We start from the raw sequence: 26,313 nt of genomic DNA, 5'->3' as shown, positions 1-26,313 counted from the left end.
TCCCCCAAACAAGGGACAAAACTGGCGTTCAGAGACGCCATCTGCATCATGAAGCAAAAGAGGAAACTTCCTCTGGCTTTCCCCTAGCAGTGATTATGCAGAGAACGAACAGCAGGAAGTAAATAAATGATGAGAAAACGAAACACAAGGGCAGGAAAGGAGGCAAGAGCAAGACGACTGGACAGGGGACAAAGAACAACCACAGGACACACAGAGGGGAAAGAGGGCAGGAGGGTTTTGTTTCAGGTGTTTCACCTGCAGAGTCAAGACTCAGGCTTTGGGAAACTCCTCACCAACCTGGGTCTCAGTAAACGGTTGTTACAAATACTTGACTCAGAGCAAAACGGCTCCTGGGTGGATACAGAACATCCAAACGCACATCTCAACGGACTCATGGGTGAGGCTGCTGAGCACCAACGCTCCAGGTTTTCCAAACATTTCAGGAAATTAAAATAGGAAACTCTTAGAGCTATCGGCAAGTGTATACTAGAATATTGCCAACCAGGTACAGCACCGGGTAGCTCCACCTTATCATCAGTGTGAATTTAACTGTATCTTAACAAAAAAATGCATAAGCTCTGAAGGCAGTTTTCAAAGGACTTTAACTGCTAACATACTTGCTTATGAGAGTCAGTCCACCTTTAACAATAAATTTATACGAATGTTGATTTGCTCCCATCCAAATCAGACTGTCAAGTGTGTGTGGTATGTGCCAGACCAATTAGCACTAGGCAGCTCTGGAAGAGCAGGAAAGATTCCAGGTCACGAAGAGCTATTAGTTGCTACTTGCCAACTGCATTTTCGCATTTCCAGGGCCAACACAATAGGCTGGGTGCCTGATTTAATGCTGAACACTTGAATTTATACAGAATCCCAAGGGATTATGACGCCCTTATAGAAATTAATTGCAAATAATGTGCAATTACCAAATATATCACCTCTAAATGAGGCTTTCCTTTTTGGAGGGGAGGGGTTATGCAAATGGCTTTGAGGCACAAAGCAGGCATTAAATTGCCAAGGAAGTCTCTGATGAAACCTTTCTCCTGCTCCCCAAGGGCTGAGTGAATCTCCGAGGCAGGCAGTGGCAGATGGGAGTGTTACTAGGCACACAGACTTGCCTGCTGGAAGCTCTATGACCATGCCAGGGGAGGCCAAGGAAATCAAATTGGGCCATAATTCCATTCTGACAAAACAGACACATATATACACACACAAGGAAAAAAAGAAACAATTCCTAATGGAACTCAAGTCTCAAAAAGAAAAAGGCCTTTTGAGAGTGACCTGGGAGCAAGGGCTTCTTCTTCCAAAGAATGGGACAGGCAGAGCTCAGCTCTGGGCACTCCCATGTCCCCTGTGCCAGTGGGTGTGCCCACCATGTGTCACGCTCATGTCACTTCATGGGATGTCCACTCCCGTTGGTGCTTTATGGTCCCTGCACTCCGGTTTCCTCCCTGCTCCCACTTGTCCTGTTCACATATCTTGGCAAATGAGACTATTTTTTTTTCTCCCCTTCATTATACTCTGGCAGCCCCTGAAACCAGCGGCAATGACTCTCAATACATAAAGGATAAGTTTCACCCCGGAAGGGGGTGTTGAACTCCATAAGCACCGCTGGGATTCTGCAGGTCAAGAATATTCACTTCACAAGAAGTGAAGTCATTTTGGATGTTCAGGATCCAGGGCTGGAGAGATGGAAGGCTGTGCCCAGAGCAGGCTGTCTTACAAGAGGCTTCTGGAAAAACTGTCAATGCTAATGATTTTGTGGCACTTTTTAAGTTTATGAGCAACACAGCAAGGTTAAAGGCAACACATGAGGATTAAGGAACAGTGGGAGACCTCCTTTAAAGACAGAAGAAAACATTTTGCATTCACCGCCACTTACCTCCTGCTCTCGTTGAAATATTACAACCCGACCCCCCTTGTCCCCTGTCGCTAGCAATTCTCCTGTGTGGTTGAATTCTACCGTAGAGATAATGTCAGCTGAAAAGAAGAAGACAAAGGCAATTTAAGTAACTGCACATTTCCTTTGAATGGATAGATAATAGACAATCTTTTCTGCGCACTGCAGGGCTTAGGGCTTTGTCTCTGCGGTGGAATTTACAGGGATTTTACATTCTGTGTTTTGAGTGCCACTAGAAAGGAAGCTTGGAGAAGTACATTTCCCGGATGCCCACACTGCACTTGACCTCTTGGAACATTTGGGGAGAACAAAAGGGGAAAATTCCATTCATACCTCTGTGCATTGAATAAGAGAAAACAAGTTTCTGGGTGGTGCGGGGAATAATCACTTGCTTCAAGCAGAATCCCTTCAACCTGCCTGTGGCTTTGCGCCTGCCCTTTCTTTGCACCGAGAAACCGCCTCCAACAGGTTTCAGTTGTGGCCTCACAACTTGGAGGACTGTGATGAAGGATGCTCAGACACAGCAAATGGAAGTACAAACAAATCATTGGGAGTATTCCAAGCCCTTCAAGGAAGGATCCTACTAATGCGCTAGATTGAGGCCTGCTCCCCCAGTTTTGATGATTCCAACACATTCTTCTAGAATAGGCTTATTCAAACTCCTGCAGAAATGTGCTGAGAAAATAGGGTCATGAGGTTGGGGGTGGGGAGGCTATGGAGGGGGCCTGATCTGGCTTCTGTGTGTTTAAATGGGGTAAGCACACAGGCACTGGGAACTCAGATCACAGATAATTGCGGAAGGAGTGCCAGGCTGCCACGTCTTTCTTCGCCACTGGTTACCTCCAAGGAACATGGACAGGTAAATTACCTATGATTAGATTTATTAGCGCTATTTTTAGAAAAATGTCAGAGGTTAATTCCCCTGCAATTATTCCCCTGCAGGGCTCCCACAATTGCTACCAAGAGTGTAAATGAGCTAAAAAAAAAAAAAAGGCAGCGAAAAAGGAGGCAGGGGGATTATGATGATGTCCTTTGAGAGAGGAACGTTCATGGAAAGTAAAGGGGAGACAGTGAGGTGGAAAACTCAAGCAGTCGTCCTTGAATAATTTCGATCTCAAATCCTACTTTTATATCATTTCAGGATTTTTCTTTGTGTGCCTGCTTTATTCAGGTAAGTAGTATAAAATTCGACATTTTCCACAAAGCAAGTGTCATTTTTCATAGAGCAAGATGATTCTTCTAGTGGTCATTCTTTATACAAAAGTAAAAAGAAAAATAGAAATAGAAAATAAAGTCACCAGCCTTATTCATTTTTGGAGAACCATTCAACGATCTCTTATTTTGGCTTCTGAACTTACCTATTGGGTTGGTCCTCCAAAAGACCCCCAAGGTAATGAAGTAGTATGGATAAAATAAACCAGGCAAACTAGGAAGGCTTGTGCTGCTTCTTATGGGACAAAGAGCTATTCAGTGCAAATCAGTTACACACCCACACACATGACACAGAATATTGCATGAACTGCTTGATGTTCAGTATGCTTTTTATCTGAAAATTCAGAATTTTATGTAAAAAACATAACTTTTATACACGCTGAACTAGTTTTTTCAATGTCATAACAAAAAATCAATATTGTCTGTCATGAGTGATTTGTAGATCATGGGTTTATTACTTCTGGCCTACAGAGTCTTCATTAGGGAAAGGCTCTTGATTTCTTATTGATTAACTGAACTGGAAAAAAATCTCTTGAATAAGCCAGCCTTAAAGAAACACTGAAGAGGCTGCGTAGTTGCTAAGGTCCTGACAGAAGTTGAGGAAGCCAATTTAGCTAAGTGCCCTTGAATTAAGGACCAAAATCCAACATGGCTGGACAGCCAATCACCTCAGATGAATTATTTGATCCCTTCCTCGCACCACAGTTTTGTGTATCCCAGCAAATTATTGTCCTGTTTAGAGGCGAGAAGATGACTGCTTAGCAGCTTCAGTGACCTGAGGTTGTCAGGACTGAGCAGCATTGAATGCTGTGATCTGTTTTCTGTTTTTTCAGATTTATTTGAAAGGCAAAGTTAGAGAAGGGCAGACAGAGAGAGACTTTTCATCCACTGTTGTACTCCCCAAAGGGCTGAAATCCCTGGAGCAGAAGCAGGGTCAGAAAAGTCAGGAAGCAGCGGTTTCACATGGGTCCCTTACTTGTATGGAAAGGCTCCAAGCATGTAGACCATCCTCCACCGCTTACTGTGGCTGGAAATGGAGCAGCCAGGACTCGAACCATGGCTCATAAGGGATGCCAGTGTCACAGGCAATGGCTTAATACGGTGTGCTATAATGTTGGCTCTAAGGTTCACTTTTTTTTTAAAGATTTTTAAAAATTGTTATTATTGTCCATGCTACAGTTTTCTAGGAATAGAGATTCCCCCATCTCTCCCCTCTTCCTCCCTCCTGCCTTCTTCCCTCATGTTATTACAGTAGTCTAGTCAAGGATTCACTTCCAACTTCCATGACTTCTTCCCGCTTTTCAATGAGTGGTTCCCAGAAGGTAACAGAGCTCTCTGCTTTGGACAGAATCTAAGTGGATGTTGTGGTTTCTTTTCACTTTTCACTCAGATCCTAAGGAATCTTAAGTTGCTTCTGTAGAGAAGACAGTGGGGAAGTCAGGTCAGGGATTGGCAACATTGTGCTCATGTGGTAGACTGAGGGTTTAAGGTTTTGCTCCAATGCAGTTTCTACCTTTTGCCTGGCCGCCAATGCCAACACCAAGCACTAGAATTCTGGGTGGGGCTGCAGGAACCTCACACTGAAACTAAAAGATGAACCTCTCCAGTTGATGAAGCTGTTTATCTGAAGAATGAAGTCACTTTACTCTATTGGGAGCCTTGGGCTCTGTTGCCTAGGAAATGCCACTCTAAGAGAAATGAAACTTGCTTTCCAGGGATGACACAACCATTGTCTTTCTATCCAGAGTCTGTGGAAATGTCTTCACTCTCAGGTCAAAGCAAGGTAAGGTTTAACATGAAGTCTAAGTTATATGCCCCAAGCCAGTGTTAATGGAACTCAGCCTTATGGACCATTAGGCATGAATCCAGTTAATAACAACAACAACAACAATAATAAACACCCACCCCTTTGTTTTCCAAGTATCATTCTTCAATGCTAGGTCTTCCTCAAGAAACTTGTATAAGAGGTGACCATCATGGATAGATGTTGAAATTCCTACATCTTCTTGCAAAGGCCTTATTTCACTAATCTCCTACTGGCCATGTGGTCTGTATGTGGAGCTGTTTATATTAACTATTATCTGCCTTCCATCCGAACATATGCAATTGCATCTCAGACTAATACCTATTTTGAACTTTCAGGATTCCTGACTCATTTGTCATTGCTTAGCTGGTGTAACTGACACTTATGGCACCATCCGTATCTCCTTATCGTCATCCACGGCTGTTTAATAATTGATGCAAAATTCATGAATCACTCCATCTTCCAATTTCAAGATACTGAAACTTTTCAGAAAAATACCCTTGTGTTTACAGCATGCTTTTTTGGTAGGGCAGTTTAAACTGTAAAACATGTGCTACCTGGGACAAAAGCCTTTCACAAATACATACAGACATGACAGCAACAACAAGCTAGCAAATGTAATGACGGTAAGTTTGAAGTTATTAACAGAAATTAATTTATCAACAAGAAAAATAATGATTTATCAAATTCTGCATTGCTTTTGCCTTTAAGAACTCAGCATTTCATGAGCTGCTCAGCCTCATCATACTTTTGAGCAAGAAACTATAGATTTGATCATTTCCCTGTTTTGTATAGATATGGATGAAGTCAACACTGACCAAAGCAACAAAATGCAGAAATAGCATCAGAGGTCAATGCAGTTAAAACAGTTTTTAATGGAAACCCTGGGGGTGGTATGCAGTTTGCTCCACACTGTTTGTGCTGATTTAATTTCTGCAAGATGCTGGCCTGGTAACCCCATTTCTAGCTCAATAGGCACTGTTAGGACCGAGTTTTTCTTTTTAAAAAAATCAATCTAAGCATCCCATGAAGGTTCCAAACTAGTAATTTCACACATACTGTCTCTATTTACTCGAACAATAGGTATTGACTTAGCAATTATATTCATGTGATGTAAGGCTGAAGAGAACGTTGTGCCCTGATCCCCAGTACAGCAGCATGCCAGGCTGTGGTCTGTGTATGCAATGCTAGAGGACTGGAGTGAGACAGGTGCCATGGTTATGAAATGACGAACAGCTCATACCGCAGTTGGCTGTTTCACAAAATGTCTCAGTTGATATTTGGAGAGGATCTGAATCCAAACTCCACTGCAGACACAGACCAAGTCAACAGCACTGTTGCTGCCAATCAAGCACGGGGTCAGAAAGACAAAGGCCGAGGCAACAGAGCCTTGGAGCCATTAAAGGCACTTGACTTCAGTTCAGAAACATTCGGAAGATAAGAATACAAGAACATTTATCGCATCAACTGAATAGCAGTTGGCAATATCCCTGATGCTTTCATTGGCTCTTGCAGCTTTTTGCTTCTCCAGCGAGGCCAGGGATATCAGCAGAGATGGAAAACACATTCTGCAGTGGATCATACTGGTGAAATGGTGGAAGTTGCAGGACGTTTGTGTTGAGAAGGATTTGGGGGTACTGTGGGATGAGGTATTGTGGGAACCAAACAAACTGACCGATACAAAGGCTTCCAAAAGTTGAAAATGCGGTGCAAATGCACAAGTTTAACATGACTGGTCTCTATGGATTGAATTCAACACGATCGGAATCGGTTGCTCACTCGCAGTCAATGCTTTGGTTCCTAAGTTTGTTTAGATGCTATCATTACCTAGAATGTGTTTTTCTCTCTTGACTAGCAAGAAAAGAAATTCAGCAATACACACTGCCAACCTGCCCTAACACACTGAGCGACACAGCAGGCTTTCTGCCCTTTGGTCCATGCCCTCCGCCTTCAAGTGGGACTTTGTTTACATTCTCAGATCCACAGCATTAACTTCCTGACACTATTTCCCACAATCTTTTCACACAGTTCTAATGACAACAGTAGTCAATATATGATTCTGATTAGCAGTAACAGGCAGATATCATCTTACTTATCCACCTTCAGTTTATTGGTAGGAGGTACTGACTATTCTGAGGTCATACTTGGACTAGGTATGTAATACTACAATGCATTAGTTCCTGGGCATGGAGAGGAATGAAGGCAATACACACGGCACAATTTTGCTGTTTTTGGCCTACTGCATATACTATGTAATCTTTATCTGATCTGAACTTGGCTCCTTTGTTCCCTAACCAGTGTGTGGTACTGGAATACTGAGTCCTTTTCTTTTTATTTTGGTACAGTTAATTCTGAGCAACGACTTTAAACTCAGTCTGCTGCTTGCACTTCTCTCATACGAAAGAATGCAGGTGGAAGATTCCAAAAATTACAATGCCCAAGATTTTATCACAACTGTGGTTTCCTATCTAATTGTAAATACAGTATTAGAAGAAAGGCTCTGTATACATGTCAGTCTGCCCTAGTGGCCCAAGCTCATAAATGGCAGGTAGTTGGTTGTTGTAGATACCCTTGGTCCTTTAGCTTCCTCAGTTTTAACTCCTTAACCTACCTTCCTTGCCTGTCTCCCAATGCACCACATGCAGCGGCTGGACAATGTGGACACTTTCTAGGGGTGACCATATAACCCAACATGGCCACCCAGAGTAGAGGAAAGTCTGTTGCTGGGGTACAGAGGATGGGAGGGGGGCAGAGATTCTGGGTAAGTTTTTTTTCTTCCCCTATAAAAAGAAGCAAGTAAGAGGAGGTCTTCTGGCTGTCTACTCATTGCTTTTGCCTCTGAATAGGGTTACAGGTATCCACATATGGAGCTGTGGCAGCACTCTCGTGATCATGAGGCAGAAAGCCCAAGGACTTCAGTATTAGTACTTAATTTTTGTTCTCTATAGTCTTTTTTAATGCTCCACTAAAAACAGGTCCTCATTGTAAGATTTATTTTATTTTAATTGGAAAGTCAGATATACAGAGAGGAGGAGAGACAGAGGAAGATTTTCTGTCCATTGATTTACTCCCTAAGTGGCCGCCAGCAGCTGGAGCTGCACCAATTCGAAGCCAGGATCCTGCAGCCTCTCCAGGTCTCCCATGCGTGTGCAGGGTCCCAAGGCTTAGGGCTGTGCTCCACTGCTTTCCCAGACCCCAAGCAGGGAGCTGGATGAGAAGCAGGCTGCCGGGATTAGAACCAGTTCCCATATGGGATCCTGGCGCATGCAAAACAAGGATTCTAGCTACTAGGTTACTGCGCTGGGTTCTCATTTTTTTTAAATAAAAATTTATTTATTTATATGAAAGACAGAGTGACAGAGAAAGTGACAGTTTCCAATTGTTGTTCACGTCCCAAGTGGCCAGAAACAGCCAAGTCAATGTCAGGTTGAAGCCAGGATCCAGAAGCTCCTTCATGGCTTTCTGCATGGGTGGTGGGAGCTCAAGCACTCGGGCTATCATGTACTGCCTTCCAGGCAGCATCAGCAGCATCGGGATCACAAGCAGAGCAGCCAGGACTTTTACAGCACCCTGATATGGAATGCCAGTGTTGCAAGTGCTGATTTAGTCCATTGCACCATAACACTGGCTCCAAGGCTAAGGAATTTATAACTAAGGTTGAGTATGACAGAAGAATGGGATAACATCTTTGATGTCATCACTGAACTAAAACTTACTTTGGGATGGCCTGTGTCTGTACCTGTTAAACAACAGACACAGGGCATTGTTTAATTAACAGTCAAGAAGTAACAGAACTTGGGGCTTAAGCCATTTGCTGACTTCCTGGTACTTGCATCCACATGCCCACTATAGACATGTCTTTCCATCTTTGCTTCCTTCACAGCACTTTGAACCCGACCAGATTATTAATGCATCCTGAATCAGAAAAGAGGAAGGCTGCTTGCACTGCAACTTCCTTGTACAATTGTCATATACATGTTTTCATTTGAACTTTACCAGACAGCCAATTTTCTTCACATTTTCTAGATTTCCAGGATTGAGATGGTTTATGGTTCTTCCTTCCCATGTTTGGAGATGGTACAATATTTTTAAACTATTTAAACGCAAAAGCAAATTGCTAAGATGTCATGCCCACTCTGACTTATTCACAGTGTCCATTACACAATTATCACATCCAGAGACCCAACCACACCCTTCCTAGGAGCCAAACTCTCCATGCTAATATGCAGGAAGCCCACCATGCTTGCTGAGCTGTGAAAATCCAGATGGTTGGAAGCAGGTGAGTAATGAGTGCCATGCTGTTCCTATTAAGATGCACATGGCTTTGCCACACTGACCAAGTCTCCAGCGCTAGTGAGGATTTAGACAATCCAGTGACATGTGGGCAGGTGGAGATGGCCTTTTAATAAAAGGAAGTTCTGGCAACATGGAAGCCTAGGAGGAAGAATTTTCCTGTAGTTGAAACAAAACTAGCCAACAGGCAGAGGAGTCTGAAAAATTATGTCTCTACATACACAAAAATCCAGTGGGAAATTGGTAGCAGTCCAGACTTGCCTACACGCTTGTATGGTTTACAGTGGAGTCTGCTGTCAAGGTGTTTACCATCTGTCACCCTCTCTTTCAAAAAGCAGAGGAGTAATTAACAGTGCAGGCAATACAAACTCTGTCCATCATTCAGACCTATTGTCTGCACTGCTTAGAACATCTATGGCTGGCCCAGGGTATGTGGGACTCTGGATCCAAAGGAAGAAAGCTCTCATACCTGTGAGGAAATAGGAACTCTTGGACCAGGGCTATGCCACCCCAACAAATTGAATATGGCATCTGATTGGCACACTTATGGCCAGAAAGCTTACTATATTAGATGCTCTGAATTCAGCAAGACATGGTGTCTTCCTTTTGGAAGGTAAAATTTCCCATATTTGTGGATTAGCTCAAGCCCAAGACAACTGTTATGATTATACAGTGTCATCCATTATTCCTGATACTTTTCCCTGTAAGTCATTACCTCTTGTGACTAGTGCTTATCACGATGGGTTTAGAATCACTTGAGATACTTGTCTCCACACGGTAGATGCCACAAGGAACAAGCTCAACAAGTAGTTTATGGTGTCTAGCTGAGTGTCCTAACATGTGACAGGCATTCCCAATTTTATTCTTCTTTATGAGATCACTGGGTGCTAAAGTGAGCCATTCTTAAACTGGAAATGCAAAGAATGGTAATCCTAAACAACATAACCACAAACAAAATATTTGTGTTGGTACAATGCCCATATTTTATTCAGGAGTGTGAGGCAAAGGGAAATTTTCAGAAAGTGGGTGTTAGACAACTCTAGAACCATGTGGATCAGTGACAGAAGGAGTTCTGTAGCACTGGTAGGGATGCATGGGGTCCATGAACCACAGAAGCAAAAAGTGGGTGAGCTGGTTCAGGGAGGGTCACAGGGCAGGGAAGGGCACAACTTGAGAGAGCATGGAGATGACAGTGGCAGGAAAAGTAGATTTGGAGGAATGGGTCTGGCATAGGATTCTATACAGTAAACTTTGGCTGGGCACAGATATAGACAAATAAAACACAATTGCTCCCTACCCTCAGGAGCTTAGAGGGTAGGTACAGGACTGGGGAGTAGTGATGGATTAAGACACAGCACAGAAAAAGATGTTGGAGGAGTAGTGGAAGACCATCATGGTGGAGGCCTATAATCTACACAATAATCTACACAATAATCACCTGGATTTTTCATTTAGGGAGCATATTTTAAATCACAACAGGCATATTTTAAAGCACAAAATAGCAGTACACAGTAGATAAATAATAGGAAACAAAATGAATAAAGAATAAAATCAATGATAATGTCCATGGTTCTGCCCTGAACCACTGGCACAATGAGGTGGCCATCACTAAGACTGGAAATTTTATTGATAAAGCAGGTTTTGTGTGTGTGTTTGTGTGTGGGCCACATGTTTTGTTTTCTGCATATGAAACATGAGGGAGGTTTAAGTAAAAATGCTGAGTTGATAATTGCAAGGAAGAGTCTGGGGTTCAGAAGAGGGTGACGGAAATACGGGAGTTACTAGCATTCAGATGGCATCTAAAGGCACAGATATTTCAGGAAATGAGTATACTAACGAAAACAGGGAATCAAAAGCTAATTTTATGACATTCCAGTATTTTAAAAGGTGGGATATGAGGAGCCAGGAAACAAACAAACAAATAAAAAAAGCAAGCCAAAAACAAAAGGAGGAATGTGCCGTCAGAAAGAAGAAACATTAAGAAAGCGTTCTGGAAGCTATGGAAGGCCGGAGGAGTAAACAGTTATGTCCAACACCTCAGAGAGGCCAAGTAAAAGGTTAAGGTCGACTTGAGGATTTCACCTGTGCAAGTCACTTTGAGTTTCCAAGTTTAGTGTCTATGGAATGGTATGGGTAGAACTGGAGAGGGCTTCAGAGAGAATGGCAGCAGAGGGGAAGGAATTGGAGACAGTGACTGAAGGAAAGTCTTGAGAGTTTTGCTGAAAAGGGTAAAAAATGAAAGAATGTGGAAGATGGAAGGGAAGTAGGGCCAAGTGAATAAACAATCCAGTAACGGCACACTGCTCACTGCTGACATTTGAATTATGTCAGGAACCACTGCATGGTCTCCACTGGCTAATCTTTCCTCTTGAAGTGCTGGGATCCTATATGGGTGTCAATTCATGTCTTGGTGGCTCCACTTACCATCCAGCTCCTGGCTTGTGGCTTGGGAAAGCACTGCAGGACAACCCAAGCCTTGAAACCCTGCTCCTGTGTGGGAGACCCAGAAGAGGCTCCTGGTTCCTGGCTTTGGATCAGCTCGACTTTGGCCATTGCGGCCATTTGGGGAGTGAACTAGCAGATGGAAAATCTTTATCTCTCCTTCTCTCTGTAAATGTGCATTTCCAATACAAATAAATAAATATATATTTTTAAAAAATCTATACGTTCAGTTCTACTCATAGACAAGAGGTGGTGGGTAAAATAAAAGCAATTGAAACCTGATCTTCATATAAGGTTTAACAGGATTCCCAAAATACATTTAATATCAACCCTGATACCAAACATTTTCATTTTAGTGTTTCAAAACTTTCTCCTGCAGATGAGCATTGTGGAGTTTCATGGGACTGCTACAATGAAAACCATGTTCTTTGCATTTCTAACCTGCTTCCCTCCTGTCCCACTTTCCGTCTTCCCTGATTTCATTGCCTTTTTCTTTGAAGTGAGAGGAAAAGGACCCTTCCTTTAGCATCTCCTATCTGCCTACCAGGCAGAAGTCTGATTACCTGTATACATTTTAAAGTGATGAAAAATTTATTGCCCAATCACTTCCACATGCATGGTCTGACCTCCTGCTGGCCTTTTTTGAGCAACTTTCACCACTGTTTCTACTGTTCCTAATATCTTATAGAAGCCAGTCTGACGGAAGGGGTGGGGCACACATACAGTCATCCCTGACCTGTGCAAGATTTATAGACATTTTGCAAATGGCCAGACCCAGGTGATGGTGCCAGGAACTTTCCAAGTGATTTGTAGATCTCCCTTCCAGGAAGTCAGTACTTAATGGAAAACTCTTTTAGCTGAACATTTCTTCACCATAGTGTGATTATAAGGGGAGGATTGTAACAGTCAGGAAGACGACTCACTGAAATTAAATAGCTATTGACTTGGCCTCGTGACACTTAAGCTGAAGGAAAATATCAGCACTGTACAGCTTGGAAAAGCAGTTTTTCTTTGATTCTAGCGATTACTGACCTGGCCTCTTGCACACCAGGCATAGCACTTGACCCCTTATGTATATGCTTTCTTCCTAACTCTGTATCATAATCACTGATTATTAAATATTTATGTTGGCCAGGGATTTGTGATTTTTGTTTTACCTTACATCACTGAACTGTTGCTCACATATCTTTCCCCATTTTTCAGATGGAGATGTGGTGGCTCAGAAATGCCAAATACTTTGCCCAGGTTTGGCAGACTGACAGTGGAGCTAGGATTTGAGCTCAGCTCCAGTTACAAAACTCACATTTTTAATCTGGCTATTGCTTCCCACTGGTTTTCTCTGTACCTTGTAACTCTTGTCTCTATTCTCTTTTGTCTACCATTTAAATCAAGTCTTTAAAAAATATTCATTTTTACTGCAAAGTCATACATACAGAGAGGAGGAGGAGAGACAGAGAGGAAGATCTTCCATCCAATGATTCACTCCCCAAGCGGCTGCATCAGCTAGAGCTGAGTGATCCAAAGCCAGAAGCCCAGAACATCTTCCGGGTCTCCCATGTGGGTATAGGGTTCCAAGGTTTTGGGCCATCCTTGACTGCTTTTCCAGGCCACAAGCAGGGAGCTGGATGGGAAGCAGGCCACTGGGATGAGAACCAGTGCCCATATGGGATCCCAACACAGGCAAAACAAGGACTTTGGCGACTAGGATACTGCACCGGTCCCAAATCAAGCCCTTCTACCCCTCACTCGCAGCTCACTTTTAGCTCTTAGATTTGCAAAGTTTATCTTACAACATCAACATTAGCAAATATGGTCTTTGCTAACCAACGTTCATCCGTGACTTGTAAATACTGAAATAAATTTTCTTTGACAGTATGTCTTTTAAGCACAGGATCAAATTCACTACTGTAATCTGAGGATCTAAAATAGGAACTGTCACCGAATGAGTTAGCAAAAATTGTGTCAGTCAGCTGAATAAAAGACATACACATGAGGGTGAGTGTTGTGGTACAGCTGGGTCAGTTGCCAATGAGGATACCTATATCCTATATATCAGAAAGCTGGGTGTTGGTTTTGTACAGTGCTTCCTGTCCAGCCTCCTGATAATATGCTGGGAGGGAGCAGAAGAAGGCCTAACTACTTGGCTTCCTACCCTACATATGGGAACCCCAGGTGGAATTCCTGGCTCTTACTTTCATCCTGGCCTAATTCTGGCTACTACGGGCATTTTAGGAGTAAATCAGTGGGTAAATGATTTATCTCACTCGCTCTCTGTTCCTTTCCCTGTCTCACTTTTAAATAAGCCAGTCTTTAAAAGAAAAATAAAAAAATGAATATATAAAGTCCTGAAGGCTAGCCCCAATTCCAGCTATTCTATGAAGCTTTCTCCATTAGTTTCTCTGACTGGGAAAGAACTCCTTTCTATTCACAACTCCTGAAGCTGTACCTTTCACACTGTCCATGGCATTTTCACATGCAGGCGCACCTGTTTTGCTTTCCTTACTGAAATGCATCTCATTAAAGGAAGAGTCCCCATTTCATTTATTCTTGTTTCTACCAAGCACAATTTGGTCTGATGAACAAAACAATTAAAAACATGAGTCCTTTTATTCCAGTGCTTGACTTTTTGTGGGAGACAATGGAACTCTTTGAGGATCTAAGTTGCAAAACAAAAAAAGAAAAAAAAAAGGCTAGAAACTCCTCTTCCACAAAGGATGCATGTATTTACAGAGTTGTGCAATTCTGCTTCCAATTTTCGGGGGGACTTCTGGACCCCAAATAAAGATTCAGAATTCTGCTGGGTTCTGAGGTCCTCACTTAGCACCATCCTGTATTAAAACCTTGACGTATGCCATCCCTCAATCTGGAATTTATTCCTTGCAAACTTAACTGAATTTCTCCTCCATTCTAAGCTTCAGTTAAAATTAGTCTCTTCAGGGAACTTAGTAAGAATAATTTTCATCTGAAACTTCAATAACCTAGCTGGTACCTTCTTAGTAGACATGACTCATTTATATTAGATTATGGCACAGATGTTGATAGATGGCTTGAATATACAGCATGTATGTGTTGTCTCCTTAAACCAGATTATAAGTCCTCTCAAGACAGATCATATTTATTTGTTTAGTAGACAACATCACTCACAGGACCTAAGATCTCATTCTGTGCACAGAAAACTTGACATAAATGGTCCACAGCTAAAGATTTAGGACTCCTATGGCAACAACTGATTGCTGGGCTGTGTAAAGCCCTGATAGCTCTCCCTTCAAGTCATATAAGCTCCAATTTTTCCTATAGCTTATTATTATTTCCAATGAATCATCACTATAGACACATAGCCTGGGTTCTTTGTGAAATAAAACCAGTACTTGACAAATCAAGCACCAAGGCCATGTCAGATACACTTCCTTCAAGCACAGGTGAAAGAGAATTAAAAATCAGATCTTATTTCCATACTTTGAAGGATTCAACTTGGGGGAACACTTTCCAGTATGGATTTGAATAACCTAAGTGATTGCCTTCAAAGAATGTAGAAAAGCTACGGGCTTGACAAAAGCTGGTAGCTATTAAATATAGTGGCAAAATTTCTTTTTCCTCCACACACACCATAGCAGATTCTTGGCCTTGATTGTGATACACTGATTTTTCAAATGATGATATTTTTGACAGGCAATAGGAGAGGGTCAAACCATTAAGCACCAAAGATATTGTTTCAACATGACCACAGCATCAATTATATTTCCTGCTATTTCGCCTAGACTTAAATCAACAACAAGAGGTATCAGAATCCATTCTGGGGAAACCTAGGGGTAATGCAAACATTTAGAAATTTGTCATGAAGGGAGCTTGTGAGCTGGCCCTTCCTCTCAATCTTCAATTTAAACATTCAAATGCCCTTCTCACCAATTCTAGCCCCACTTTTACTCTCACGATTTCATAAATGCCCTGATTTCTCCAACTATGTAATCTCCAAATGTGCTGCTGTCTGAGTTTAATTGAATCCCTTTTCTCCCTTTCTCTTGGTCAACATCTCTTCATTATTAAAACATTCAGCTTAAACAGCACATTCCGAGACGCCTTTTCTAATGGTCTATTTGAATGTCTCCCAACATTACCCTTTGCAGTATCCTTTTGTTTAAAGACTCCTTCACAATTCACCTTTCTTTCTTTCGTTTATTGTTAATGTCTGTCTCCCTTATTGGACTATGTAATTCACCAGGTTAGGCATCGTTCATTTCTTCTCCCCCACCCCTGCCACAACATGTTAGTTCTGGCTTCTGGTCTATTGTGTTTTCAAAAATATTTATTTGAAAGGCAGAGCAAGGGTGTAAGAGAGTGAGGCAGAGACAGAGAGAGAGTGGGGAGAGCGGCAAGGAAGGAGGAGAGAAAGAAAAGGAAAAAAAAAGGGAGAAGAAAAAGAAAAATTTGTCTTCCATCTTTCCATCTCCCTTTTCCTTCCAAAATTGCTACAACAAACAGGACTGGGAAAAGCTGAAGCCAAACATCCAGGAACTCCACCTTTGTCTCTCATGTGGGTGGCTGGAGCCCAAGTACGTGTGCCATTTTCTTCTTCACACATTAGTAGGAAGCCAGATCAGAAGTGGGATGGCTGGGATTCAAAGCAAATATTCCAATTTGAGATACAGGTGTTCTCAGTGGGAGCTTAATCCCTTGAACCACCATGCCCATTTCTGGCCCATTATTTGACACATAGTAGATATGCAATCTATGTTCAATGAAAGTATGGTCTTTCAGAAAATGTATTAATAGTTGTTTTTGATCACTGAGTTTATATCCTTTATATTCTCTCTCTCTCTCTCTCTCTCACACACACACACACACACACACACACACACACTATCTGGGCATAGCAGGCCTTTGGGATTATGATAATTTAAGAGCCAATTAATTCTACAGTTGCCTCATTCTGTTTAATAAGGTTTACTCTTAGCTAATCACTTACATGAAAACGCATGAATTATAAAATATGTGCACACACCCTTCTGATACCAAGTCTGGTCCTTGTTTAAAATAGCTCCACCCTTTCAATTTTTGGAGAGAAAGGTAACAGCAGCACGCTAGAGAGTGGGTGGGAAGATGTTCACACAGCAAAAAATCTGACCCAGTGAGCTGCTTCAGTCAAACACACAGTTTAAATTGGATTGCCCAGTTGCCGAGAAAGGATTTCTGGATCAGACAGTTCATTAGTGGCTGAGTCAGCTTCTAGGACCTGCCCGTGTTTGCTCTGCATGCCTGGCATTAGCAAAGTGACACAGTGAAGGCTGCTTGCCTGTCAGCTGCTAGTGAGTCACATGGAATATGGCTGAAACAGCGGCTACCTACAGGTACCAACCACCTCCCTAAGCTCAGTTGCACTAGCAATTGCAAAGAATTTATCAAACATCTACTATGTACCTAACCTAGGATTTTGTCTTGAAAAATAATTCTAAGAATAGCAGTTCTCCATCTGCACTTTAAATGACAGCAGGCTAACCTTAGGCATAGTATACAGCTTTCATACTAGCCACTTATTTAATGTATAAAATGAGGGTGGTGGTATTATACTAACGTTTATATAACCAGACATACGCAAAGTTCTTAGAAAGTGCCTGACACATATAAGCACTCAACGTTAGAACTTGCAAGTCATGTGCTGAATGATTAATAGATAACATTAGATGTCACAAGATATCTAGCTCTGTGATTTACAAGTACCATGTTCTGGGCAAATTATTTGAGAAGAACCCTAGTTTACAAAATAAGATAATATTTAGATCACATTGGAGGGGACTAATGAAAATTAAATGAAATACAGAGTTTAGCATGGGGTCTAGCACATTTTAAGTAGGCATTAAACATGACAGTATGTTGCTATTCCTTCCAGTGGATCCTTCCCATGTATCCCAGAGAAGGGCCAAGTAAATGTCCATAGCTTCACATCCCAGGAGCAAATAGCCAGGAGTGCACCAACAGCAGTGGATGGGGTGTATGTGACCAGCAGAATTGTTCATTGGTTAACACTGTACTATCAGCAAAGCTTCCCAATTTTTCAGGAGTTGCCAACATCGAAAAACTATAAAGTCTCATCACTAAAAATCTACATTTTCAGTTTATTTAGGAACACAAGAAAATCATTAACTTTAGGAAAAAACCTTTCCCAGCCCCTGGCTGGAGCTATGGAGTGACTGCCCCATTTAGAAGGGCACACAGTCTTTGTTGCTTCTGCTCTCACTGCTAGCAATGCCTTAGCCATGAGGATAGCTGTCTGCTCTGGTTTGTTCTCCTGAAGTTTCCCTCTACCTCTCTGCTTTCATAGTTTATGTGACTTGGCCTCTGTGGACATCTGAGTCAGTAGCTGCTGCCCTGGGCTGTTCTGTCTGCAAAGCAGTGCCTCTTGAGGGCTGCAGCCAAGAGGAAGCACCCTCACTGACATGGCCATACGCTGGCCTCTCCATGGAGTCAAGTGCATTCCAGAACAGTTTCTCAGCACGAGATCCCGTAACATCACTAGCTATCCAACCTGATTTATCTCCAGTTCTATAGACTGATGGTAGAAGATACGTGAGAAAAAATAGGGATGTTTTACAACAAACTTTGCAATGGTGTTCTTATTACTTCTTGATCTTTTGGCTAAGCTCAAATATAGATCTAAGTTTTCTAAAATGTAATCTGGATTATCAATACCATTTCTTGATCTTTTGGCTAAGATCAAAATAGTCTGGATTTTCAGTTCCTGAAAATGCTGCTCCTGGGCTGGGGGACACTTTTTGGAAAACAGCTCATCTGTTATTCCCCATCTTGGGGGTTCACATGGGCAGATTAAAGATCCAGAAATTCTGTTAAGAAGTTTGAGACCTGTACTCTTGCATAATAGGTAAAGCCACCTGTGGTACTAGCATCCCATATAGGCTCCAGTTCCAATACAGCTCCTTGCTAATGTGCCTGGGAAAGCAGTGAAAAAATGGCTCCAGTTCTTGGACCATCCACTAGGAGAGACTTGGAAAAAATTCCTGGCCTTGGAATAGCCCAACGCTGGCTGTTGTGGCCATTTCTGTAGTGATCTGGTGGAAGAAAGATCCCTCTCTCACCCTCTCTAGCTATGCCTTTCAAACAAACAAATACATCTTCATAAAAAAAAATTCAATTCACACATTTAAAAAATTGTGGGCATATATGAAGTACCAGATTCTGTTCTTCTTGGCACTGGGGTTCTAGTATTATGTTGAACACAACACACACAGATACATCCATGTGGTGCCACTGGACCTGTGCCAATGAGCAGCAAACCTGAGTTCATACTGGGGGCATGCCAGGAGCCAGATTTTGACAACAAAGAAAGCCCTACCTGTTTTTAGCACCGACTCTCTCTCCTGCATATTTTGGGTGGATTTTCTTACCTCTGAAAGAGTTTCTGGATGTTTCGCAAAAATCAGGCCCCAGATGTTTAAAAGATTAGCTCAACATTAGTTGGGCTAATTAGTTTGAGGTGATGGCCTTAAACTCGGGTGGCATTCCCGAATGGGTAGTACAGCAGTGTTTCACTCTTTGGAAACGAATCTAATTCCTGAACACTACTGGGAAGCTCTGGGCTTATGCACAGTTCATATCCTCCTATGCATCCCATCTCTAAGGGTCCCCTATGACATGGAAATAAAGGGCATTCCCACTCTCCATGAAAACAGAAGTAAGTATGACCACTTCAGAACACGTCTCAGAGAAACCATAATGGATTTCTTAAAAGTCAACATGCCCACTAAAACAGCCTTGACTTGGGGAGAACAACAACCTCAGATTTGGCAAAGGTTTGGAAAATATCACACAACTTGACTTTCACCTCCAAAGTGGTTATTTTGCACAATCTCTAATATGATCCCATTAGAAATGTACTTGTTTTTCACTGTTTCATTTTCTGTATCACCCATAGTTGAGTAGATTTAATTAATTAGTGTTTCTGATGGATTGAGAGATTCACAGTGCTGTAGCAGGAAGATTTTCAGACAGCATGTGGTCACCAAATGGACTGATTACCTTGTCTGAAAAATCTTTTAAACATCTGGGGCCTGATTTTTGCGAAACATCCAGAAACTCTTTCAGAGGTAAAAAAAATTTCAAAATATGCAGGAGAGAGTGTCGGTGCTAGAAACAGGTAGCTTTCTTGGTTGTCAAAATCTAGCTCCTGGCATGCCCCCAATATGAACTCAGGTTTGCTGCTCATTGGCACAGGTCCAATGGCACCACATAGATGTATCTGCATTTGCTGTGTTCAACATAATCAGAATTCACCAGGCCCAGGCCAGGGCTGCCACCCTGGGAACTTCTTTGGCATCACCTTCCAAGTGGAAGCTCCTACTCATCATTTAGATGAAACATTTACTGAAAACATTTAGAGAGAAGCACTTTGCTCCATGCATCCAACAAGCATTTACTGGAGGCGCACTGTGTGCCTGGCACTGGGCCACACGCACCTCTCCATTAGCTACTCCTGGCAACAACTCTGCTGAATGGGCAGGTATTGCTCTCCTATTTTCACAGTAAGACCTAGGAATATGCAAAAGTAATTATTATGGTTTATATGAGCACTAATAACGTACAGGCAGACATGTACACACCAGGAGGAGTATAAAGCACTTGGCATATATTAACTTGCTAATCTCTCACAACAGAACCACATGGTACATGCCATTATTATTACTCCCATTTTATAGATGAGAGCATTCAGGCACCTGGAACTCAACAGACTTGCCCAGTATAACCCAGCTAGCCTATGGCAGAGTCTATGTTCCAACACAGTGTTATGAGGGTCTTCATTCGTAACCTCTCCTCTTCACCCACCCTCCAGGCACCATGTATTGAAGATCCACATGTTAGGCACTCTCCTAGAAGTGTTACTCATTATAATTTAATCTACACACACATATTGGGTAGTGGATATTATTATTTCCAGACAAGAAAGCGGAAGTTTGGAAACATTAAGGAACCTATTGAAGCCCCAAGGAGAGGGAGTTACAGGGCTAGCACTTTATTGAAATCAGATGCTCTGCAAAGGCCCTGCCTTTTGGCTTACTGAGTGAGCTCCCCAGAGAGGAATGAACCAGGATATTGAGAACTGCAGAGTACCAGGACAGGCTTGGAAGTCAGAAGAGGGCTTGGTCTGACAGCTTTACTTAGCCCAGCTCACTTCAGAGACACAAAGTATAGAGTATGAAAACAGCTTCATCTTCAAAAGGCAGGTAAAAGATGCTGGAAATCTTTGTCTTGCTCAAGTTCAAAGAGAAATGACTGACAACCGCTGGCTGCCTCTAATACAAACAATGTTATAACAGCCTATGATACTGGATATCTGATATTTTCTGAACAATGGCTGCAGACTGTTGCACAATCAGGTGTCCCTGGTAGCTTGCTGTTGAAGAAACCAGAAAACGGTGACTTCTGCTGAAGATAAATGATAGTTTCTGGTCACTTACTTCCAGTGTTTGAACAACCTCTTGTTTTCTTCCACTCCCTTTCTGCTCCTTGCTACCACCTGAACATGGATACGTCCTCTGTTTTCTTTGAACTTCTGTTGTGCCCCTTCTCTTGCTGAAGCCATCACACCTTAACCCTCTTCCGCTAGATTCAGAGAATCCCCCTCTATTCCCAGTCTTCAGGCCAGACTTCTAGGAAGCCACCTTTGACTTCCTTTTCTGGGTTACGCGCCCATTTTAAGGACAATCTGCCCTTCTTCCTATTACAGCATTTATAATATGGAACATAACTGTTTGTGGGTGTCCTCACTGGGAAAGCATATATTCATTATCTCTGCATCTTCAGTTTATGGATGTGGTACACATGAGGCCCAACATCCATCAGGTAGTGTAAACTTCCTGTATTCTTCTTATAGCTAATCTCTAGCTTCAAATTGGAATTAGAACTGGTGGCCATATGGGATCCCTGTGTGTTCAAGGTGAGGAGTTTAGTTGTTAAACTACCGCGCCAGGGTCCCCAGCCTGTATTCTGAATGTTCTCATGTAAGGGGTTTAGCATAGCGCTGGATTTACAGGAAAAAGTAGCATTATGGAAGACCTAGTTGTTAGAATGATTTAATACGCATGTATGATGTCAGTGAGGGAAACCCAGAAGGCAAAAAGAAAAGTGGGCTCACAGTGAGCCGCACACGTGTGCACACAACCAGAGTGGATTTAATCCCTAAGAAATTCCTTAGGAAAATTCAACCACATCCCATTAACATGGTCCCAAAGGCGAGAGCTGGTCCCTGATCATTACATATTTAATATCTTTGAAAAAATGCTGAAGCCCTAGTCATCTTGAAACAGTCTACAAAGACAAGTGTATCTGGGAGTTACAGGCAAAAGCTTTTTATTTTACTTCCAGTTCACATTGTTCTTTAATCATTGTCATTCCTGGCACTTCCCTTCAAACTTCTGACCTTAGGGTAGCTCTTTGATTGCTCAATAGCTTTTTGACAGTTAGGAAAAGAGAACACAAAGAAACAAGTGCTCACTGTGTTCTTACACACTCATTTAAAAGACAACAGCTGAATAATTCTAAGTCATATATACCTCTCTTCATGCAATTAATAATTCATAGAAATGCCTCTGCAGCATTTGTAGTGACAACAGAAAGGGCAAGATATTTGCTGTCTTCCCTTTGCGGTTCTTTCTTCACTTAGTCATGCCTGGAGCCTGGAGAGCACAGAATCTCAGGAAAACAGTTTCCATGGTGATTCTGCCTTTCAATACTTGACTGTATCTCACTCTTTCTGGAGTGAATTAATGCTTCTTATTACTTTCATGCTAAATATATGGAAGTTTAGGATTGATTTCCTCTGCAGTGATACCGTTTTATCAGGAAAATGGAAAGCAGAAACACAGCATGAAGAAACTGTATCTTCCAGCCAGTGCACTGTCAGAAAAGATAGGAGGAGCAAACACCATTTGAGAAAAACTAACTAGTCACAGGGAACAGACGAAGGTGTCTGAAAACAAGAGCATGCATACATGCATCTCAATGTTGGAAATCTTGCCTCAGGTGGCAATGAACTTGAACCTTCTACCTGAGAAAGGTGGTAAAGGATGATCATCAACACTGAGTGACAAGAAATACCCTGATTTTTAATGTACTGCCCTCTTTTTAGCACAGAGAATATCAGGGATGCTCAACAAGCTCATTGAAAAAACATGCATTACCCAAAAATCTATGCAGAAATGTCAAAACGTTTTGCTCCAAAATGATCTTTTACATTCTTTCAAAGACAGAGGGAGAAAAAAATGACTCGGGCTAGGAAAGGTTGCAACCATGAACCTGGACCTCTTTGAAATCTCCCTTGTGGGTGGCAGGGATCCAATTATGTGGGTTATCACCGACTGCCTCCAAGGGTGCACATTCGCACGGAGCTGGAGTCAGGAGCCAGAGACAGGTAACGCTATGCCAACATCACACCTACTGTCTTCAGTCACAAGCCAAATGTCTACCTCAAACCATTTGCCACTATTTTTCCATAAACGTTTTGAAATACCCTCATACATATCACACAGAATGGGAATTCTGCAATCTCATACTACTGCATCTCATTTATATTTTATTAAGCAGAGCTTCTGGTTGCTCTTGAAGCTAAACAACTAGCCTTTTTTCATGCAAGAAACAGTCCAATAGCTTCCTGAGATTTCCACAGCATCCTGCGTTCGCTAACACAAAACTTGTCACCCTGACAGTATGTCATTTAGCTACCCTTCCTGTTTGACTCTGAAGTTCAGGGCCTGTGTCTGCATTGTTCATGGCTGTACCGTTCCATCAACACAACACACAGAGACATTGAAATGATGGCAAGAAAGGTAACTTTGCAGCATGAGATCTCAAGCTCACAGATGCAGCCGGAAGCTTGGGTTAGCTAGAAACACAGGGGTCTCAGCAATAATGGCTGGTTCTCCAGCTATCTCCTGCTCTGCGCCCCCTGCTCTTTCTCTGTTTTGGAGGAATTAAGGGGTTAATGGAGGAAGAGGTGTGAGAGGGGAGGAGCAAAACAGCAGGTACCCTGGAAGGAAGACTATTTCTCCACCACTGAAGACACACCTGATAGTTTCAAATAATCTTAGGGACCAAAGGTGGGGAGAACAGCCAACAGGAATAAATGTGGAATTTTTAGATAATCTGAGACAACAAGTGAATTCAGAGCATTTACACCAAACCAAATTTTTGACTTTTGAAAGCCTAGAAGAGATTCTTTTAGGGTCACGTAGAGGGGGAATAAAGCTGAGTATAAGCATGTGAACAGGCAGGCACATATGCACACACACACCCCCTCCCTCCCAATTACTAACAACAGGGCCAGCTACTGACATTTACTGAATTACTGATATTTTCCCAAGCACCAAGTAGACATGTACTCATTTGAGCCTCACAGTAAATTTACGCATTTAGTTTGTTTTATCTGGCATATTCAGAAGTTGAGACCTAGCAGGACTAGGTAACTTACTGAAGTCAGGAGCCAGAGGTAGGATTTGAATCCATGTATTTCAACATATATTAACAACTGGGAGAACACTAATTCCCAAAATTTTATTTTTAATGGGCAATAATTGTATACATTTATTGGTGCAATGAAGCTTTGATATAGGCTTGTATTGTGGAATGATTAAATTAAAGCAATGTATCATCCTATTTTTGTCAATTTTTTGGTGGTGGTAACATTTCCACTCTTTCAGCACATTTTACATACATATTAATCATAGCCACAATGCTGTATATTTGGATGATAGAGCCCCAAGACTTATTTCTTATGTCTAAGTGAAACTGTGTTCTTTAAACAACTGCTCAGTCTTCGCTCCTACTAGCTCTCGGTTTCTGAGTCTGATATTTTTAGCTTCTATGTCTGAGGTCATGTGGTATCTATCTCTATGTGCCTGAAGTTTCTTTTTAAACGTTCCCAATTTAACTTTTATTTATTTGAAAAGTAGAGAGACAGAGGCAGAGATCATGCACCCACTGATTTACTCCAAAATGTTGTCAGCAGCAAGGTCTGAATTAGACTGATACCAGGAACTGTAAATTGAATCCAGGTATTCTGTGTGTGTGGTGGCAACCCACATACGTTAACTCTCACCTATAACCCTCCCAGGTGCACATCAGTAGGAAAATGGAGTGGGAAGCAGAGCGAGGAGTGGAGTTCAGGTACTCTGCTACTAATTCTGGGCACCCCAAGCTGTGCCCTACCTGCTGCGCCAAGCACCTACCCTTGAAATTTTTAATTTTTCTTTTGCCTCTTTGAGATACTTGTTTCCCAATTTCCTGTACCAAGCACATATAACTCAGTTGTTGATGTGATGATTTCCCCAAGGGAAACAAGGGCAGGGGACAGAGACACTGCTGAGTGACTTGTAACTAGAGCACAGAGTCAGAGGGTAAAAAATGACTTCATTACCAACTTGACCCGTTCCATCATGTGGCTCCCATGAAGAGAATACCTTAAAAGGAGAAGTTTTCCACTTACTTGGTTATAAAAGAAATGACCATTTCTTAAGCAACAAAAGTAAAAAGTTGTCTATTTATTCTCCTAGAGAGAACAGGTCTCAGGGATGGTGTCTGTAAAGATGAGTTCCCAGAGTTCACAGAGGCCCTGGGTCTAGTGGGTTCCAGAGCTGGTTGGTTGAAACTTTGCTCTCATGTCCTTCTCTCATACACAAAGAGATGCTCCAACATTTGAAGAGAGCATACTTTATTGTTTGAAAACCATGGCAGCCTGAACAGGAAATACAGCCGAAGTATTCACTGCATTTCCAGGAGAAATGGAGGAGATCTTTCAAGTAAAGGAGAAGAAGATATCCTAGGCAGCTACTGAGGGGTGAGTTTGGGGAGAAAAATGTCAATAAGGTGTGTCTCTCTGCTGGAGTTACAGGTGGCACACCCCTACTCTCCTCCTCTGATCTCTTTATTAGTCAATGCAACGACCACACATGGTCATTCTCTTCATGAATAAATATGACACATATCACGAAGACATCTCTAATGGCAGACTGAACTCCACACAAGCCAAAATGGTGAAGATCACAGTAGGGCACTTCAGCTATGCCTACAATTATTGCCCGTTACTATCACTGAAAATGTCTGTAGAATCAACAGGACCATAAAGGGCCTGATGTCTGGTGTAGCCTCAGGAATACAACTCTGCTGCTGGAGCTTTTTAAAGATCTCATGGAGACTGCTGGCTTTTGGTTTATAGTACAAGGCAGAGAATTAAAATTACTTGGCCAGGAACCTTGACTGTACCGTGCCACATCTGTGGTTAGATCATCAACTCCTCCTGTATAGACCAACTTTAATTTTTTGTGTATTTGTCTCCCCTTCCCTTGATTTCCCCAAGAGTTTAACTAAGTCCTTAATAGTTCAGATTTGAAGCCAGAGGCATCTGCTTAAACTTAATTGCCCCCACTCTCACTTTTCTCCTCTATAAAGCAGTGCAGAAAATACCTCTTTTCATAGAGTAAGTATGAGGATGAAATGGGATAATTCAAATAAGGGTGTTTGCACAATTCTAAGCATCTGCTAAGCCTTTAACATCTGCTAGAAGAAGAAAACAATGTGGGCATGGGGCTGCACCCGAGTGCTGCAGGTTAAGCCTCTACTTGCGATGCAGGCATCCTGTTTTGAAATGCTGGCAATCTAGTTT

The 26,313-nt window shown here is 42.1% G+C and overlaps 1 protein-coding gene across 19 annotated transcripts in view; it reads right to left on the bottom strand.

Moving 5' to 3' along the window:
• Positions 1-26,313, bottom strand: part of PPP2R2B (protein phosphatase 2 regulatory subunit Bbeta) — a 299,602-nt gene that overhangs the window by 98,826 nt on the left and 174,463 nt on the right. For all 19 annotated transcript variants that reach the window (XM_058677671.1, XM_058677673.1, XM_058677675.1 and 16 more), the window contains one exon: positions 1,883-1,980. In XM_058677671.1, coding sequence (XP_058533654.1) covers positions 1,883-1,980 — 98 coding nt within the window. The remainder of the gene's footprint in view (positions 1-1,882; positions 1,981-26,313) is intronic.

This window comes from Ochotona princeps, chromosome 19, assembly GCF_030435755.1.
Source record: "Ochotona princeps isolate mOchPri1 chromosome 19, mOchPri1.hap1, whole genome shotgun sequence".
Classification (NCBI taxonomy): domain Eukaryota; kingdom Metazoa; phylum Chordata; class Mammalia; order Lagomorpha; family Ochotonidae; genus Ochotona; species Ochotona princeps.
Note: the sequence above shows the minus strand (reverse complement) of the source record. Positions and strands in the feature narration are given on the sequence as shown.